This window comes from Chelonia mydas, chromosome 11, assembly GCF_015237465.2.
Source record: "Chelonia mydas isolate rCheMyd1 chromosome 11, rCheMyd1.pri.v2, whole genome shotgun sequence".
In the NCBI taxonomy this organism is placed as follows: Eukaryota; Metazoa; Chordata; order Testudines; family Cheloniidae; genus Chelonia; species Chelonia mydas.
In genome coordinates, this window is record NC_051251.2 from 35700656 (window position 1) to 35718831 (window position 18176).

Sequence of the window (18176 nt, forward strand, 5' to 3'; positions counted from 1 at the left end):
TTCATCTCGCTGTAATACATGCTTATTGTCATCAAGTACATTTACATTTCATTGAAGTGAAACTCACTAATTTTATATTTGAAAAGCTAATAAAGCTAAATCAGTTTAGTGACAGTAGTACGGTGGCATGAAGTCAAAGGGATGGCTTCAATTTTGGTGAGCAGAAAGAATGTAGGACATGAAATTAGTGTCCCTTAGTGACTGACATGCCATGCTGGTTCCTGCATTATTTTACATTGAACTATGAATGCTAAAATGAGCGATACATACAATAACTAAACATTACTAGCTGGACAAATTCTATACATTTAAATCAGAGCATGCCTGATAATATGCTATTTGCTGCCACTAAGTTCATACCCTCATAAGCTTAAAAAATTAGTTAAACCACTTACGCCATCAAAATGACGCTGAAGTCAAGCCAGTTCCATGGGTCACGAAGGAAAGTAAAACCTTCTAAACAGAAGCCCCTTGCAAGAATTTTTATAAGCGATTCAAAGGTATAAATTCCAGTGAACGTGTACCTGAGGAAAAGTATCAAAGCAAGAATTACAGACACATGGTCTTGGCATGTTTGTTGCTATATACAGTATCATTTTTACAGTAGGTTTATATTTTCTATAATGAAAAAAACAAGAAAACTCTCTTGAATTGAATGGAGAAACCCATAAACTTCATGTATCTACAAAATTATATGAAGGCAATAATTGTATAGTAAATTAAATTAGAATTCAAAGTGTATATATTGTGCTGATTTTCTACAGGCTTGATTCAGCCTCCAGTTTGTGCCCACATTTTTACACTTGCAAATAATTACAAGCACAAATATTTATAGGTACATTTTCTAGCACTTACATGGCTGGTTACCTGTTTGCATTCACAAATCATGTAGGTAAATGTCTACGTGCTATAAAAAGTGCACAAAATTGTTTGCAGTGTCAAAATCAAAGCCCTCTTCTGAAAAACTGGTCCTGTAACTTACTATATTAATCACTATCATATATATACATTTCATAAATAAGTAGAATTCTATCATAATAAAGAATGCCTAGATCTTCTGTTGTTCAAGAGCAGTCTGAGACCATGTTACGATAAACGGGATGTGATTTGGTTCATGGATCTCCTGAGATATGCCGGGATCTTGAAGGATCAACAGGGTCATGTATTGTCTGGAGGTCCTTCTGCTCTGTTGTCAGGCTCCAATCAGCCACAAAGACCATGGCTCTTGATGGATTTGTCCTTCTAGGGATCCCCTACTACAACGGTCTCTGGAAGTCCCCAAATGGGAATTCCACAGTGTGGTGAGACCAGCCAACATAAGTCAATATATGGATAAATGGGGAGTGAGGAAGGAACTGAAAGTGGTTAAAACCTTATTTAGAGTTTAATAATATATTTTAAAAGAATAATTCATAGCTGTATTTTTGTTAGCATAATTGGGATTTATTCTGTCTACACAACTATGAGCCTGTTCAACAAAGAAAAGCAGACATGCTTCCTGGTGTCTTCACTTCACTAGGAGTCCTGCTAGCACAGGGCAGCATTCCAAATGTCAGGTCAGAACAAAGTACTGCTTTGCTGCTCTTTGAAACCAGGAGCTCATTGCTTATTGTTTTGTGTCTGGTTTCTGGTTTTCCATTTGTTGTTGTTTTGGGGGAGAGAGGGAGTTTGCCTATTTTGATGGCAGTTTGTGAATTCATGAGGGTGAGAGTCAACCCATACACTTTTTGCCTGACAGTCATACACTCTCAAGCCAGGGTGAATGTCCACATGCACTAAGATGCACCCTGGAGACATAACAACTGTACTCTCAAAGTAAGCACAAGGGTGTTTGCATGCATGTTTAACTTACTCTACATTCTTTGTCCACTCCGGAGGGTTACTCATGGTCATAAATACACAGTTGGTCAAAATAGTGCACATAATAAGCATGCTGAATAATGTAGACTGAAGTCAAGGAATGTAAGCCATTTATATATTATATTATCCAAAAGACACAAAAGTATTCTAATACCTGGTTTAGTAAAATATGTAGTGTGTAAATATATATACAAGTAATATAACATATACTAAATAAAACTTTAAAAGTTTGCATGTAATTTCCTCTATCTTAATTAACACACTTTCCGGCACAATGGTTCTGTATTGTGAAATAATGTGTTTATCTTTCAACTCTATTAGGCTGTGGATTTAAATGAAATCCACAACATCCTTAAGTATGAAAAAATCTGAAATAAGTATAGTTTTTTTCTTGATCTGAACACAATACATACTGGCACAGGATGTTATCTTTATCTTCCCATATGTTTGTATAGCACCTAAAACAATGTGGACTAATCCTGATTTAGACTTCAGATGCTAATGTAATATGAATAACAAAAAAAATGGATCTCGGCCTACAATTTACTCACTTGGTTAGTCCCATCTAAAACCAGTAGGATTACTGGTGAGGTCTACTCACATGAGTTAGGACTCACATGAAACTAGCTACTTGCATGTACATTGGTTGTGTTTTCTTCAACATTTGCACTGTTGCTCAGTTGAAGTTTCTGATATCAGTAGGGTTGCATGGAAGCTCATTGCAGGATTGGAGCATGAATTTTAATTACATAAATATACTACTTAATATTTCAGTGGATTGCACTTTCTTAATTGGATTAAAGTGAATTTGCAGTCATAAAAAAGAATTTATAATACTCTATGGACTATGGTTATTTTACACTCCCCTAATATTACAAGGCTCTGAGTGATCTGAGACATTTGTAAAATTGGGTTGTAAGTGTGCATGCTTTACTCGTATATTGCCATTCCATTATCTAATGCTGACTATTTTCTGACAGTGTAAATGACCAATGGCTGATGTCAGGTACTATAAACATACTGCAGCTGCAAACATGAACCTTGCCTTTAGTTTATTGTTTAAAGCTGCAGTTCTGCATTAAGATACATTAATGTTGAGCCTTATGTGTGTGTGGAGCCGATGGGACTCGACACAGGCCCAGGGGTCAAAGCTAGCAGATCATGATGCAGGAGGATGTGTAGAGCCTAAGTTGTTACTCTAATATATGAAAATATCTTCCTTTACTCTGATTCTGATCACTTTTGGAGCACCTTCCACCTAATGAAGAAAACAATACCAATGTGCCCATACAAATAGCCCTTTACTTATGTAAGTAGTCCTCTAAAGTTAATTAGTGTCATCAGACTTAATGGGACTATTTGCATGAGTAACAGGATCAGACTCAGTTATTTCTTATTAATGAAGTCATTGGGACTCTGCATGGATGCAGGAGTCTTCCCACATAGAGCTCATTGGAGGAGAAAGGCTTAAAGTTGTATCTAAAACCAAATATTTAAAATCTGACAGTAGTGGGTGATTCAGTGTGGAATTCTGTGGTTTGGGATGAGCTGCGTACTGCAGTTGTGACACTGATGCTTTTTAAGAGTGATTGGAGTATGTTCAATGAATGTATGTACAGATACAAGGGCATTTATTTGTATATTTAAATGAAAAGTGTTATTTCAGTAACGATACTTTTTAAAACAGTCACATTTGAAATTAACCACTTGAAAAGGATATGAATGTACCAAAATCTTAATAGCAATTTTTCTAACAGGGTTGACAGGAGTTAAAATGTACAAGGCAGATGTGGCACTGAATCGGAAAATTGTCTTTCCTTTATTCAGTACTATGAAAGTCTGGAAAAGAAGAATATACAATGAAAGTGCAGTGTACATAGCATTTTCAACTCTGGCACTTTGTTCCCCTGTCCTCAAGGGAACTGTCCACCTTGTAGGACTGAGCCTTTAGAAATGAAAGTCCTATTCTGTTCATCACTTGTGGCAAGTAAATTTTAAAGTAAATTCTTTAAAGTAAGAATTTCTAAGGAAACAGCTGATTTAAGTTATCCACTGTTAATTTTCGAATGTTCTAAAATTTGTGTTATAGAAATTTTAATGGGATCAGGATTCAACGCATATAATATCAATGGGAAATTTTGTCATCAGTGTTAATGGCAGCAGAATATGGCCTTTCATCACTAAAATAAACATGTATTTTTATTTCATTTATATTACACATTTTCAGACATATAAAGACAATTTATAACAATAAAATCAAGTATTTAAGTAAAATCAAGGTTACAAATAAAATCAAATACATTATATTGCACTCAAACATGAACAACATCTAAATGCTAAGGGCAAATTCTGATATACTGACTGTATCTTAGCAGTATCTTCCTCCACAAATGGTAAAGTACTGTATTCATTGTGACTAAAGGTATGATAATCTGACCCTAAAGAATTTAAATATAATTAGAAAATCACTGTATTTTGAGTTTAGATTTTAAATAACAGTAATATCAATTATATGAATTTCCTAAATAAGTCTGTCCATAGGCAAATGAAGGGAATAACAAAAATGCCAGCTGGCATCAGTCCCAGCAGCCCGAGACCATGAAAGAGATCCAAAAGGACAAACTCTGTTCTCAGTTATAGCATGGCTACCTTACTGACTTTGTCTGTGAACACTCAGTTTTGTGTATTTATTGTCATTTACATGTTGGCTTAAAGGACACACAGTCAATGTTTTCCAAATGGTGCCATTCCTATAGGTGGTCCTCTTCTAGATTTTTGTTATTTCTATTCCAAATGTGTATGTGTTTGGGATTCACTTTGATCTTTGGTCCTGCCTGAAACTTCTTCAGGGTATTACTACAGTTCCTTTCAGTCTTTGTCAAATTCCTTGACTCTGCTTTGTAATATCACAATATCGCTGCTTTCTAAGTTGCTTGCACTCTGTAAAAACTAGTACTTTATGTGATTAGAGATGCTGCCCTCTCCCTAACTTCCTCACTCCCACAAGGTCTCCTCTCTGGCGGGAGGTAAATTGGACCCCACTTTGGTAGGGGAGAAACCAAGCTAAGGAAGCTGCCCTTTCCCCAAGGTCACTGGTCTGGTACATATAGTGGGGGAATCAGGCTGTGAAAGACCACCCACAGGATGTGTCTGTTGTTAGGAGGGAGTCGTGCTGACACAGATTGCCTCGCACTCCCAGGATTGACTTTCTGTCGGTTGTGATGGGAAAATACTGCCCATTTTAAGGTCATTGCTGCAGCAGAGTCAGTTGCCAGATTCCAATTCATATACAATTTTCTCCTGATTGCAACAACCTCTATGATTAAAAGTACTTTTTCCTAACTGGATAAGTGATAGCATCAGGAAGGGGGATGAGTAATTCTCATTAGTCACTTATGATGTCCATTCTTCTTTTGTTCAAAGAATCAGGTTGCTAGACATTTAAGAACAGATGCCAGTTGCAGTAAACAGGGTCTGAAGTTTACTCATTACTGCGAATGGGTTAGCTAGCCCCTGACTAGTTTGTCGTTTTAAACCTTTGTATCCAACTTCCTTGTCCCCACGTGACGTTTTGAGTTCACTGATGGTCAGAAATTAGCTTTAGGTTTGTTGAGGATGTCCACTACTAGCTTTTAGCATAAGATTGGGTGAGTTTTTTTAAACACTTTGGCTGTAGAATAATACAGGAAATCAGACAAGGGGTCAAATGAACATAATGCAAAAACCTTTTAATTGAAAATACTGCACAAAACCAAGCTGCTGCTATGGTATCCAAAAATGGAAAGAAAAAAAAGTTATTCTCTGCCCTACACTTATATTTCTTTGAGTTGCCTAAATGACCCTAATATATTAGCTATGCACTCTCTTTCCACATTAATTAACTACACAAGTGCAATTTATTTCATCTTCATTAGTAAGTGATGGGTTTTGTAATCACATATTGGAATCTACTTTACTTTCCACTCAAGTTAATTTTTAATATTGAACATAGAGCTGTAATTTAAAAAAAAACAAACAATGCTGCTAAGGGAAGCAACTCTAACTACAGTAGACCAGCAATGTTAGTATCATGGGATTTTTCCAAATGAACAAGATAAGGGGCTGTTTACTTTTTCACTTCCTTCTTCTATTACAGTTCTGTGAAGTTCAGACCTCCCACAATCACCAAACACCAATTTAGTATGATGCCCCTGCTGGTAGAGTCACATATAGTCCGAAGCCTCCTCTAGAGGTTCTCTACCAACAATTTGTCTCCTATACTCATATTTTTGTAAAGTTCTCTTTTTGCTAGTCATCTTATAATATGGTACAATATAGGAAAAAGGGGACTTATCTTACCTCTGTGAGCTATCTACAGTTTTGCCAACTTCAAGCATTTAAAAATCTTAATTCAGATTGCCATAAAAACATATTGGCCTAAAATTCATAAGTATTTTTTAGATATTTAGATCATTTGTAGTGTCTTCTTTATCTGCCTTCTGATTTTTTTTAGTGGGAAGCTGCCCACTGATCCCCAGCCTATTAGTCACCTTCCTATATCCATTGCTGCCAACTCTTGCAAGTTTATCTTACAAGTCTTACAGTATTGTGTGTCTGTGGGTTTTTAAAGTTTCATATAATTTCACAGTACTTGGCTTCAAACTCAGCAAATTTCCTGTATACAAAGTGGCCACCACTCAAGTTGGGCAAAATTTTTTGGATGATACATTTTTTCACTTCAGCAGTTTACTTAGGCTGCTTGAACACTATTTCATTTAATTCAAATGATTTTAATAGATTATAGTAAATGTTATCTTTAATATAGTCATACATTCAAATTTCATTTTAAATAGGTTTATTTTAGAAAGAAAAATGAAATTTAAATAAAAAATCTGATTTTTTTAAATCACCAGCTTTTATCTCCCCTGAAAGCAGCAGATGCTGCATTGTACCCTTCTGCTTACTTGCAGGTATGCGGTCAGAAAGGAAATGTTGGATGGAGCAGTAATGGGGCAGAGAGGAGTCAGGTGTAGAAAAGCCAATGTGTAGGATTATAAGAGAACAGAGTACCAGCCTGTGGAGAGAAGTTCATTAGAGCAGCAGCAAGGCTTGTTTGTGAAGGAGAGTTTCAGTCAGACCATAGAAGGACAGAGCTGTGGGGGAAGTGGAAAAGCAGGGAAGAGGGTTTATGGGAAGGGAGTGCAAAAAAAAAAAATCTAAGCAGGAGGGACAGCAGAAGAGAAAGAGACAACTTGGGGGAGAGGGAGAAATGAAGAGGACAGAGGCAATAGTGAAGAGAAACAGAATGAAGAGGGAATGGGAAAGAGAAAAGAAAGGAGAGCAGAGAAAGAAAACAAAGCAAATGCTGAAGATAAAACAGACAGGCTGGATCAAAACATTTCTTTTAGAAAGAGAGAGCTTAAGAGAAAAAATAAAAATGAAAACCCTGAAAATAAATTTAAGACAAAAAAAGGACACTGAAAAAAGTTGATATGTCACGGCTTGAGAATATAATAAAACAAAGGAAGGGTGAAAAAGCATGGTCACACCAAGGTGATTATTTGCTTACTTGTCCATTTCTCCCACATACATCTTTGTACCTGTTGCACATGGTTCCTTATGCATGGAACACCCTTACTAAACTAGTCTTCAAAGCCACAAAACTCTTTTTCAGATTCTTCCTCAAGACTCAACTTTACCGTGATCCCTATAGGAGGTTTCCTCCATTCAGTATTTTGATTCTATTCTTTAATTATTGTTTGCTGTTTACAATCAACATTCAGAAGTTTTCCCAGATTTTTAGCCAGCTGAATCAGTCCCCTCTTTTACTGAGTGGTGTTTGCTATCACAAGCAGAGTCAAGTGGGGCTATCAGGCTCCTTCGGAGATGGTCAGGATATTCATTTACCAGATCCTAGAATGTATGGTGCTATAGATAAGGTAAACTGCATAGAAGTTAAAGGGATGGCTTGAGTGAGTAAGGGGTTGCAGAATCAGATCTTAGGTGAAGATGGAGAAAATAATAGGAGGAGATGACAACACAAGAAGGAGTCGGAGAAGGGTACTGTCAGGGTGAGGACAATATGATTATGCAGTTGGTTGGGGGCTGGAGTGTGCTTCTTGTGGGTTACAAACTCTTTTTCAAATATAAATACATTATGTGCTATGGAACTGCTACTTTATATCCACAGCCTTATGCACTTACTTGTCCACTTCTACCACAAGCATCTTTGAACCCTTTGCGCACTGCCCCTTATGCATAGAACACCCTTCCTGAACTAGCCTTCAAAGCCATAAAACTCTCCTGCATATCCCAATTTTACTATGATGAATACCACAAACTGCCAGTTGAAGATGGGCTGGCACTACCCTGTTACCTACAACCTTCTCCATCCCAGAATCTGTTTTCAACAATCTTCAGGCCAATTTTGTGCCACTTACCTGGTATCAATCAGGTGTAACTCAGTTAAAGCCTATGGGGTTACAGCAGTATAAAAGTGGCATAAATCAGATTGGAGTCAGGCCAATAGCCTCTCAGTATAGTGTTGTGGCTTGATTGCTCTAAAAATACAGTGATTAAACTCTTAACCTCTATCATTAATAGTTCATAGAATAATGCTACTCTGTGTAGACGACTACTCTCCAGCAATTTCTCCCAGTATTAAATACTGAAAGGTACAATTAGATTAAAGGATCAGATATATTATAATGAAAATAACATAATGCATTTACTTTCGCAGAGGGAGAGAGAGAACAGGAAAAAACATTCAATTGCTCTACAGAATTTTGCCCGACTCAACAGAGGCATCCAACCAGCAGTCTTAATAAACACTCACTTTTTTATTGATATAATATGGGTCCAGGTCCTGCAAGGGCTCAGACACCATTCCCGGAGGTATGTCACCATAAATAAATGGCAGTGTCTTTCCTGCTTCCAAGTCACTATTTGGCTTTGGGCCATCTTCATCATCGTCATCTGTATGATCCTGTTTGGGTTTTTTAGCTTTTTCTTCTGTGGCACGCTTTTCAATAGCTGCGAGAGATTCTCTAGTAAAATAGCAGAAGCTGTCAGGTCCTGGTGGTACCAGCAATGCCTGTGCCATCTTTTCATCCTGCAAATTTAATTACGTTTAGCCTCTTGCATAAGAATGTCCTACAAAAAAAATGCAAATAAGTTAGGAAAAATAGTGAAGGAAAAAACCCACCACACCTGGTTATTTAACACCACACCTAGTTTTAATAGCAAATACAAATTTATGCTTTCTATAACAATAAATGCTGATAATTTAAATGCCCAAGTAGTTACATCTCATTTATTTTACCAAACTGATACCACCATGTGAACCAAACCTCCAAGCCTTTTAGATGAGAGGAAATAGGAATTTTGATCAGGGCCAGCCAGGAGCAGAATGGTGCTCCTAACTTCTGATCTGGGAGTTGCTGCAGCATTAACTCATTTTAAAAAGACCTTGAGGATCTTATTTGCTAAAGATTTAATAGTTATTTTTAACAGAGGAAAAAGAGAATTGTTATAAATATTTAGTTTTTACTGTTCTGTTTATTTTAATAGACATCATATAAATGTGAAATATTATTTTAAAAATTGAGTGAACTTTAGTGTTAGAAAAGAGGACAAAAGACTGAATTATCTGTCCATCCGCAAAAGGCGCACATCTAACAAGGTGGGAAAAGCTCCTGTCATGCCAACACAAGTACTCCTCACATTTGGTGTGGGTACAATGCATAGCGAAACAAAACAATAGATACCATCAATACTACATCGGGTATAATGCAAAAAACAGAACGGGGACTCCTGTTGATAAGCTACAGCAGATGGTAGAGGAATATAAAAATGGAGAGAACTTTTCTCAAGGAAAAGGCTAGAGAACCATGAAAGGTAAAGTAACAGTGGAGTCACAGAAATTCTGGAGAGGGCAGAAGACATTGATACAGGGCGAAAATGGTTAAGGCAGACTGTGAATTCAGCAAGCAACCCAGTAACATGCAGCGATGCTGAAACTTTTATTCTTTTAAGATTTTTTCATGATGGAATACAAGGATGTGGCCTTTGCTGATATCTTCCTGAAACAGCCTGACCAAGACACCTGCTTCATATTAATATACTCAGCAATAATAAGGATCCTGTAGTCAAATCCACACCTTATTTCTAGTCAAAAGGGGAAGCCGAAAATTACTTTAACAGGCTTTCTCTGGAGACTGAAAACTGAGCTGCCACATTTGCCCAGATAGCTGTTTGAGACTCCCCTGGGCCCTGTTGGCTGAGCAACACTTTTCTTCCACACCTTACAGGTTTGAGCACTTGTCACTTGAGTCTGTTGACCTACGTGTCTTTGCCTTACAATTGGTCTTAAAAGGCATGATTCTTCTTAGGATCGTTATTGGAACACTGTTCACTTCTGTTTGTTTATTTGGTTAGGTTGTTTTCATTTTAAAACACTGTCATTGTTAATATTATGCTTATAGTGCCTTGTCTACATTGGGAAAAATGTGTACCCCATATTATAGCAACTACCACCCAGGACAAAGCTAAACCAGTGGTAACAACAGTGTTAGGTTAGCGTACACAGGGCTCAAGCATTTTCACCACCATATCATAAAAACATGCTCTGAAAAAGTTTTTATGACAAGGTGGCAAAATTTCCTGAGCCCTCTCCCCACTAGTGACGTAGAAGCAATGCAGCTGCATTGTTGATAGCTAATGCTGTAATATGGGTACCACAGGTGTTTTTAAATCAATGGTACACTATGTTCTTTAAAAAGAAAAGGAGTACTTGTGGCACGTTAGAGACTAACAAATTTATTTGAGCATAAGCTTTCGTGAGCTACCACAAGTACTCCTTTTCTTTTTGCAGATACAGACTAACACTGCTGCTACTCTGAAATATGTTCTTTAATTATTTTGCGAAACACTCTAAGCCCAAGGCATCATTTGCCCTACATCAGTCCAGCTGGTACAAAGAGGCTGTTGGACAAATATAATGTCCTTCACCTCTGGAAATACTCCAGCTGCAGGAACCTCTTTTCCAGCGACAGACCTAGCTCCACCAGCTCTGCATAGAGTTTGCAGGAGTCCTGGAACATGCAGCATTTCAGGATAAGGAGAGGGAAGACTGGGGACAGGAAGAATCATAGAACATCAGGGTTGGAAGGGACCTCAGGAGGTCATCTAGTCCAACCCCCTGCTCAAAGCAGGACCAATCCCCAACTAAATCATCCCAGCCAGGGCTTTGTCAAGTCTGACCTTAAAAACTTCTAAGGAAGGAGATTCCACCACCTCCCTAGGTAACGCATTCCAGTGTTTCACCCCCTCCTAGTGAAAAAGTTTTTCCTAATATCCAACCTAAACCTCCGCCACTGCAACTTGAGACCATTACTCCTCCTTCTGTCATCTGCTACCACTGAGAACAGTCTAGATCCGTCCTCTTTGGAAGACCCTTTCAGCTAGTTGAAAGCAGCTATCAAATCCCCCCTCATTCTTCTCTTCCGCAGACTAAACAATCCCAGTTCCCTCAGCCTCTCCTCATAAGTCATGTGTTTCAGTCCCCTAATAATTTTTGTTGCCCTCTGCTGGACGTTTTCCAATTTCTCCACATCCTTCTTGTAGTGTGGGGCCCAAAACTGGACACAGTACTCCAGATGAGGCCTCACCAATGTCGAATAGAGGGGAACGGCCACGTCCCTCGATCTGCTGGCAACGCCCCTACTTATACATCCCAAAATGCCATTGGCCTTCTTGGCAACAATGGCACACTGTTGACTCATATTCAGCTTCTCGTCCACAGTAAACCCTAGGTCCTTTTCTGCAGAACTGCTGCCTAGCCATTCCGTCCCTAGTCTGTGCATGGGATTCTTCCGTCCTAAGTGCAGGACTCTGCACTTGTCCTCGTTGAACTTCATCAGATTTCTTTTGGCCCAATCCTCTAATTTATCTAGAGGCATGATCAAGGCAGTCCTGCACCCCAGCAATTCTGTGGCATTACTGGGAGCTACACTAGTCCTCAGCTGCCCCTGAATAGGGGAGGTTCAAACTACTTCCTCTCTATTCCTAATGCCAGCACAAGTATGAATCTAGCCTTCCCTGTTTACTAGATGAATCTGGAATTTTTATGTAAAACTCACTGCACTTAAGCTTAGTTACTACCGTTCACCTAAGATGCAATTCAGTTGCTGGAATGTGAACAGTAGCAGTCAGAATTCAAAGAGAGATGGAGAATTTTAGACATTTAGAAAATTAAAATAAGTTCAAATGTCCTCCATGCAAAAAGTGCATTTAAAGAGGGATATTTAAAAAAAAAAACCTGTAGGATTTGGACCAAGTAATAATAAGGTGGCAACACACTTCCCTGAAAATCTGTTCTTTCACAGATAACAGGTACCATGTTGCAGCAGCTTCTGGGTAAGAGGGATGTTAAATGTTTATAACATACTGTAAGGACTAGGTAGGGCATTGGCAGTCATGGTTAGAGTCAAGTGCCAGGATCCAAAGCCAGGTGTCAAAGCTGAAGGCAGAGTCAGGAGTCAAGTCAAGGGTTAAAGTCAGATTGGAGTCAGAGACAGGGGATGAAGCCATGGGTCGAAGCCAGTGCTGGAAGTCAGTAGGATGTAGGAACATGGACCTGGAGCAAAGCAGGAAAGAGGGAACCAGGAGCAGATGGGGATCTGGGATAAAGAGGCAGGAACAGGTTGGGAGGCAAAAAACAGGTGACAGGGTTCATGGGGCAGTTCAGACACCTTCCTGTGCCTCGTTCTGGCTTTAGTACATCTGGGCCAGCCAGCGGGGCCGGACATCTCCCCCAATCAGGAACTTTCTCAGCTGAGCTCTTGGTGAGCTAACGCTCTGCTAGCCCCCTTCTCCCAAGGTTCCAGTGACCTGCCAGGTGTCAGCCATGGGCTGAGCACTGCCTGGAAGCCCAGGTTCAAGACATGCTATTCCTCATGTATACATCCCAGTCCATGGAGTTAGAGAACCTGATTTCTGGGTGACTACTATATCATAAGATCCCATCATACAAAAAAATGCCATAGAATATGTTGGAGTATATTTTAGCATGACATTTCGTGATATACCCTATTGCACTTTTCTCTCAGTCACTTTCCTCCATTAACTGGTGGCTGGAGGACTTGAGCAAAACATATAGCCACACATTTTTGTCCAGGTATATTCTGTTTTACATAAGTTTAAATTAATTTTCACTAATTTCTAACAGTGCTTTTATATTAGATTACTTCTGCTGCTGAGTGGATGCATTATATTTCTTTTATACGTGATTCCTTTTTTCTAGTACTTATATTTGAAACCTCTCAGAAGTGAAGTAAAATGTCTTTGAGCTGAAGACATGCCATAAATGTTTTTTATATCTGAATAAGCTAAACTAAATTGCCTGAAGGCATCTACAAAGACTTTTATGACATCTGAAGACAAGTTACTGGTGAAAGTAAAAGTTTTCTTAATTAAAGTAATCTATAATTAATTATTTAAAATAATATGTCACCTACCTAGAATATAGATAATAAAACAGTGCTATCTAATTATTGCTATATTCTGTGCTACACCATTCATATCTTACTCAGAGACATGCACAAGTGACAAAAATACTCAACTTTGAGATATTTGTCATGGCTCTGTTTTTGCCCTTAGAGCACTGGGACTTGCGTTATGTCTTCATCTGGAACCTAAGAAAAAGCTGACTACTGAGCTTTTTCAGTCCACTAAAACATTGGCACATAGATATGTCTTTGATTATTGTTGGCATAAGTACAAGACTAGCAAAGGGATTTTGTAAAATGACCGTACGTCCTCATTGTTTCCATTCTATTCCTTTATTTTCAAGGGCTTATAATCAGACAACTTGCTCTGGGCTAAATAGTACACTAGGCTCGCAGATGCGGAGACCCTGGGTTTAAGATTCTGTTCAAAATGACAAGCAATAATAAGTTTAGCTATCTCATCATAGTCCATAATAGAAATCTGTCCAGCTTACAAAACCGGAGTTGCTGCTATGGGGTGTTGCGGGGGGGACGGATGGTTGAGGAAAAGGACTGACTGCAGCAGTCACCCTCACTAACGCAGCGGCACGCCTAGCAAGGGTTGTCTTTTTCTGCTGCTTTGGGGAACCAGTACATAGAGAATTCTGGTAAAGGTGACAGAGTCATCACACAGCACCTTCAACACAAACTAACAGCATGCAGAACCGTGAACTAATGGCCATCCTCACATATGTGGATCAGCTATGGGGTGGGACTAGGAAAACAAGAAGCAAAGTACCCAGAGAGAAGGAGGAAGCAGAAGAAAAAAGTGAACAGAGGAGTGAGCAGGAGAGGAGGTCTACAAGGGGGGATAAGCCTAGAAAGAAGAGGAAAAGATTAAAAATGAAGGTGAAGAAAAACACCAAGGTGGCAGACACAACACCTTGTGAGTGTGAGGGGGTTGAGCGCACGGGGGTGCAGGAATGGGAGCAAATGAACTGGTGTGAGGCTGCTGTTTTAGAGGACATTCTTGCTTCTATTTTTTGTCCTGGGCTCTGTGGCCTCCAGCTGTAGCCCCACACAAAGCAAAAAAAACACTTTTGGCAGAATTCAGAAGAACTGTCGATCTCTGGTAATAGCAAGAGTGTTGCAAGTCAGGAATGAGATACATCTCTGCAAATAAATGTGTGGAAATCCATGAATAGCACTTACTGGTCTATTCCTCAAGGTCTTGAACTAGCCAGTGCTATTAACATTTTAGATTCACTGGCATCACCATTAAACAAAACTAATTACAAAAATATAATTTGGATTTAAATTTGTTTATAGATTTTTCACTAGGGATACATTTTTACTTGAATAGTTAAAACTTAAATAAAATATCCACAAAACTGTGTGGCTCACAGAAACATAAACATAGAAATTTGTCATCATAGATGTTGAGTTATAAAGAATCCTAAGTGAGTAAAATAATGAACATATGGCAGGTTATATTGCATAACACAGGCTTTAGAATATTGGAAGCAAGATAAGTTCTCTCTAAACCATGGTGTTCTGGGCAAATTCCAAACTGGGTAATTAATATATTAAATTCACCCTATTGCCTCCTTTAGCGAAGACACCTCTTCACACACTTCTTATCCTAAACGACTGTATAGGTTTGTCATGAACTATTTATTAAACGGTTCCTGTAAGAGCTGGCCACATTTCAATGGTGGATGAAGTTTTTATAAGTTTGTTGTAGACTCTTATTTTATTAAACATGTTGTAACTGTTTTTCACAAGAATTTTTAACTGAATATGTGTATATATATATATTTGTACATATTGGGACAATTTTAGATAGAGCAAAACTATATAGTTACTTCCTCCAGCAAAAGCCTTGGCATGTCTTTGTTACAATAATCAAGTAGCCTCTTTAGGATTGACATTCTTGTCTTTACACTTTTAAAATTATTTTTTACCTTTTTTATAAATAGGCAAAATAAAAATAAAACTCCAAAAAGAGATTCATGAAATGTAACTACTGTAATCCAAACTGGCACACGCATGGTAATTCAGAGTTAAGGCAGATACTTGAAGACAGATCCAGCTGAAAATATTCATGGGCATTTGAGCCATGTGAGCTCCAGAAGGCCATGGATGTTGGCTCCAAAGCATCAGGTCGACCTGTCATGGAAGCTAAAAGCACCCTGCAGCTCTGCAACCAAAATTTGCTGCAAAGCAGCACAGAGAGGGATGCTTCTGTATTCCAGTAGTCAAGATTCATGGCATAGTCATTGGCCCACACTTGCAGTAGTGCAACTCATTGGAGTTAAGTGTGAGGACTGGGAACACTGACAGGCTGTGAAGCAGAGATGAACTGAAATGTAGCTTTGAGTATAGATCAGGCGTGGCCAAACTGTGGCTTGCAAGCCGCATGCAGCTCTTTTACAGTTAAAGTGTGGCTCCTGGAGCCGCCACCCCCCAACAAGACTGGGAAGCTCGGGGCTTCTGCCCTGTGGTGGGACAAGGGGCTTCTGCCTGCAGAGTGGAGGTTCTAAGGGCTTTGGTCCAGTGGGGGGGCATTGGGGCAGAAGTCCCACACCCCAGCAGGCACCGCCCCACAGGGCAGGTTATGCATGTCTTGCGGCTCTCAAACTTCTGAAAATTATTGTATGCGACTCAGAAGGTCACTAAGTTTGGCCACTCCTGGTATAGGTATTTGGCTGCATACAAGGTAAATTCTGATATTTGGCCTTTGACAAATATTTTTTCAAAATCCTATCAGAAGCCAAATAGAAGGATGTTCAGCTTCCTTCCTACTGTATCTGCAGCATGGTCAGCTGGACCATTGCTTCTCCACTTTTCCTCACAGCCATTTCTGATGGGGCTGCAGCCCAGGTTGATGAAAGGTTTTGAGGAAGTTCCACTTCCTTCATCTTTCCCTACCATCTCCATCCACTTCCCATTTCCCCTGTTCAAGTTATCCTCTGAATGTAATTCCTATCCCATCTACCACCCCAATATTAGTTACCTCTTCACCCACTCCCTCTCACTCTACCCTCCTCCACTGTATCAGACAGTCCTAATCAGGAGTGAATTCAGAAACCCTGAAAGAATACAGGTTTAAGTGGTTTTAGGAGCTTCTAGGGGGGCTATTTGTGTCATTATCCACTCCTGCAATTTGTATGAAAACAATAAAATGAGAAAAATATGCTTTTAAATATAGGGGTCCAGTAAAGAAAGTTTGAATAATTAGCAAAGATGGCCAGATTCTGATCTCACTTCAGTTTTACACTGTTATAATGCCATTTACTGCACAAAATGTACCCAGGTTTTATAATAGTGTGATTGAAATCTGAATCTGGCCTATTTTATTATGGTCACAACAGCAAGGTATTAACAATGTAATACATTCTGGTGAATGAAATTGTGAGGTTGACTAAATACTGTTTTTATTACTAGCATTCTGCTGCAATAAGTGGTCAAGTAAAACACACGAAAATGTATTATTTAATGTTTAAGCACAATTCAGCTTCTAATTCAGCTTTGGCTGAATAGCATTTTTCCAGCTATTTGGTATTTGCCCAAATGCTACAGTCAGACAACTGGGAGCCAGACTTTAGTTTGCTGATGTAACAAAGCTTTCCACACTTCCCATTACTTTTCTCACACTATGCTCATTCTTGCTTTTCACCAGTTTCCTTGTTGCACTGTTTTACGTGAGAGATTGTAACTTCTGTGGTCCTTGACCCGGTATTCAAGCCATTAACCACTTCCTCACTTAGCTCACTCTGAGATTACTGTTCAGCAGCCAAGGACACCAGCCTTGATGTCTCATTTGTCTACTTCCATTCCAATGTTCATGCTTTTTTCAAAGCCAGCTGCTGTACATGTAATTCCTTCCCCAGTATGCCATCCCATCACCTTCTCCTTATTCAGATCCCTTCTAAAGACACACTTTTGCTACATTGCCCCAAAAAAGTGAGTTAAAAAGCAAAACCAAACAATACTCCCCTGGGGGGACACACAGTGCTATTCCTTTCCCTGATTTTCTAAGTGCATCTCTCAGACCTATCTTTCTACTAGACTGGAAGCTGTTTAGGTAAGGGAGTATTTCCTTTTTGTGGTAAACAGAACCACAAACACATTTTTTAGAGTTTAACATATGACAAAAAAATATATATCTCTCTGGCTGAGTTGTGTGTCAGTGATTATCCCCATTCAGTCATCTCCACATCCAATTCCAGTTATCTTCCATAAAGCACAGATTTTATTGGCAAGTACAGAAAATAGAGAGAAAAGTGTGCAATATAAATTGACTAAATTATATATATGGCTAGAGTAATTGAGAAAATATTTGTTAGCTAGGCTTAGGGCTTACAGTACAAAATGTTATCTAATGTAGCTGAAATCTGAAATTTTCCTTTCACAGTATAAAAACTACCAGGGTTAGGTGCTGTGGTGGGCAGGGGGTCACACTCAGGCAGCTTCAAAGCTCTTTCTCCCTTTCAAAGGCCTTTTATGGTTCTGGTAAACCTTTGGGCAGTGGAGTCTTGTTAGCTTTTCCCCTCTCAGTTATTCTGTAACAAGAGTCACTCCTTATGAGGCACAACAGCTTTCCTCCTAGTTAGTGCCCCTTCCTGTGACTAGCTCTCCTTTTAAAGTTTGCTTCCTCCAACAGGAGCAGGCTGTACAGGTGAGTCTATTTGGTAGGGATTGCGCCCAGAGGAGCTCATTCGCTTTCTCCTGATTGGGGGCGGGGGGGGGGACATGCCCCATTTCATTGGCCTTTAAGAAAGCAGACCTTCTCACCAAGATAATAGAACCTCAAGCAAGCAGGTTTTTTTGCTTGATTTCTGGCTATAC

General features: G+C 39.1%; 1 protein-coding gene across 2 annotated transcripts in view; it reads right to left on the reverse strand.

Annotated features, from left to right (window-relative positions):
• Nucleotides 1–18176, reverse strand: part of LOC102941549 (sodium channel protein type 2 subunit alpha) — a 111965-nt gene that overhangs the window by 82436 nt on the left and 11353 nt on the right. For both annotated transcript variants that reach the window (XM_043525370.1, XM_027818996.3), the window contains exons 2-5: nt 8675–8991; nt 3581–3699; nt 1853–1942; nt 396–524 (exon numbers count right to left, since the gene is read on the reverse strand). In XM_043525370.1, coding sequence (XP_043381305.1) covers nt 396–524; nt 1853–1942; nt 3581–3699; nt 8675–8941 — 605 coding nt within the window. In that variant the 5' untranslated portion in view covers nt 8942–8991. The remainder of the gene's footprint in view (nt 1–395; nt 525–1852; nt 1943–3580; nt 3700–8674; nt 8992–18176) is intronic.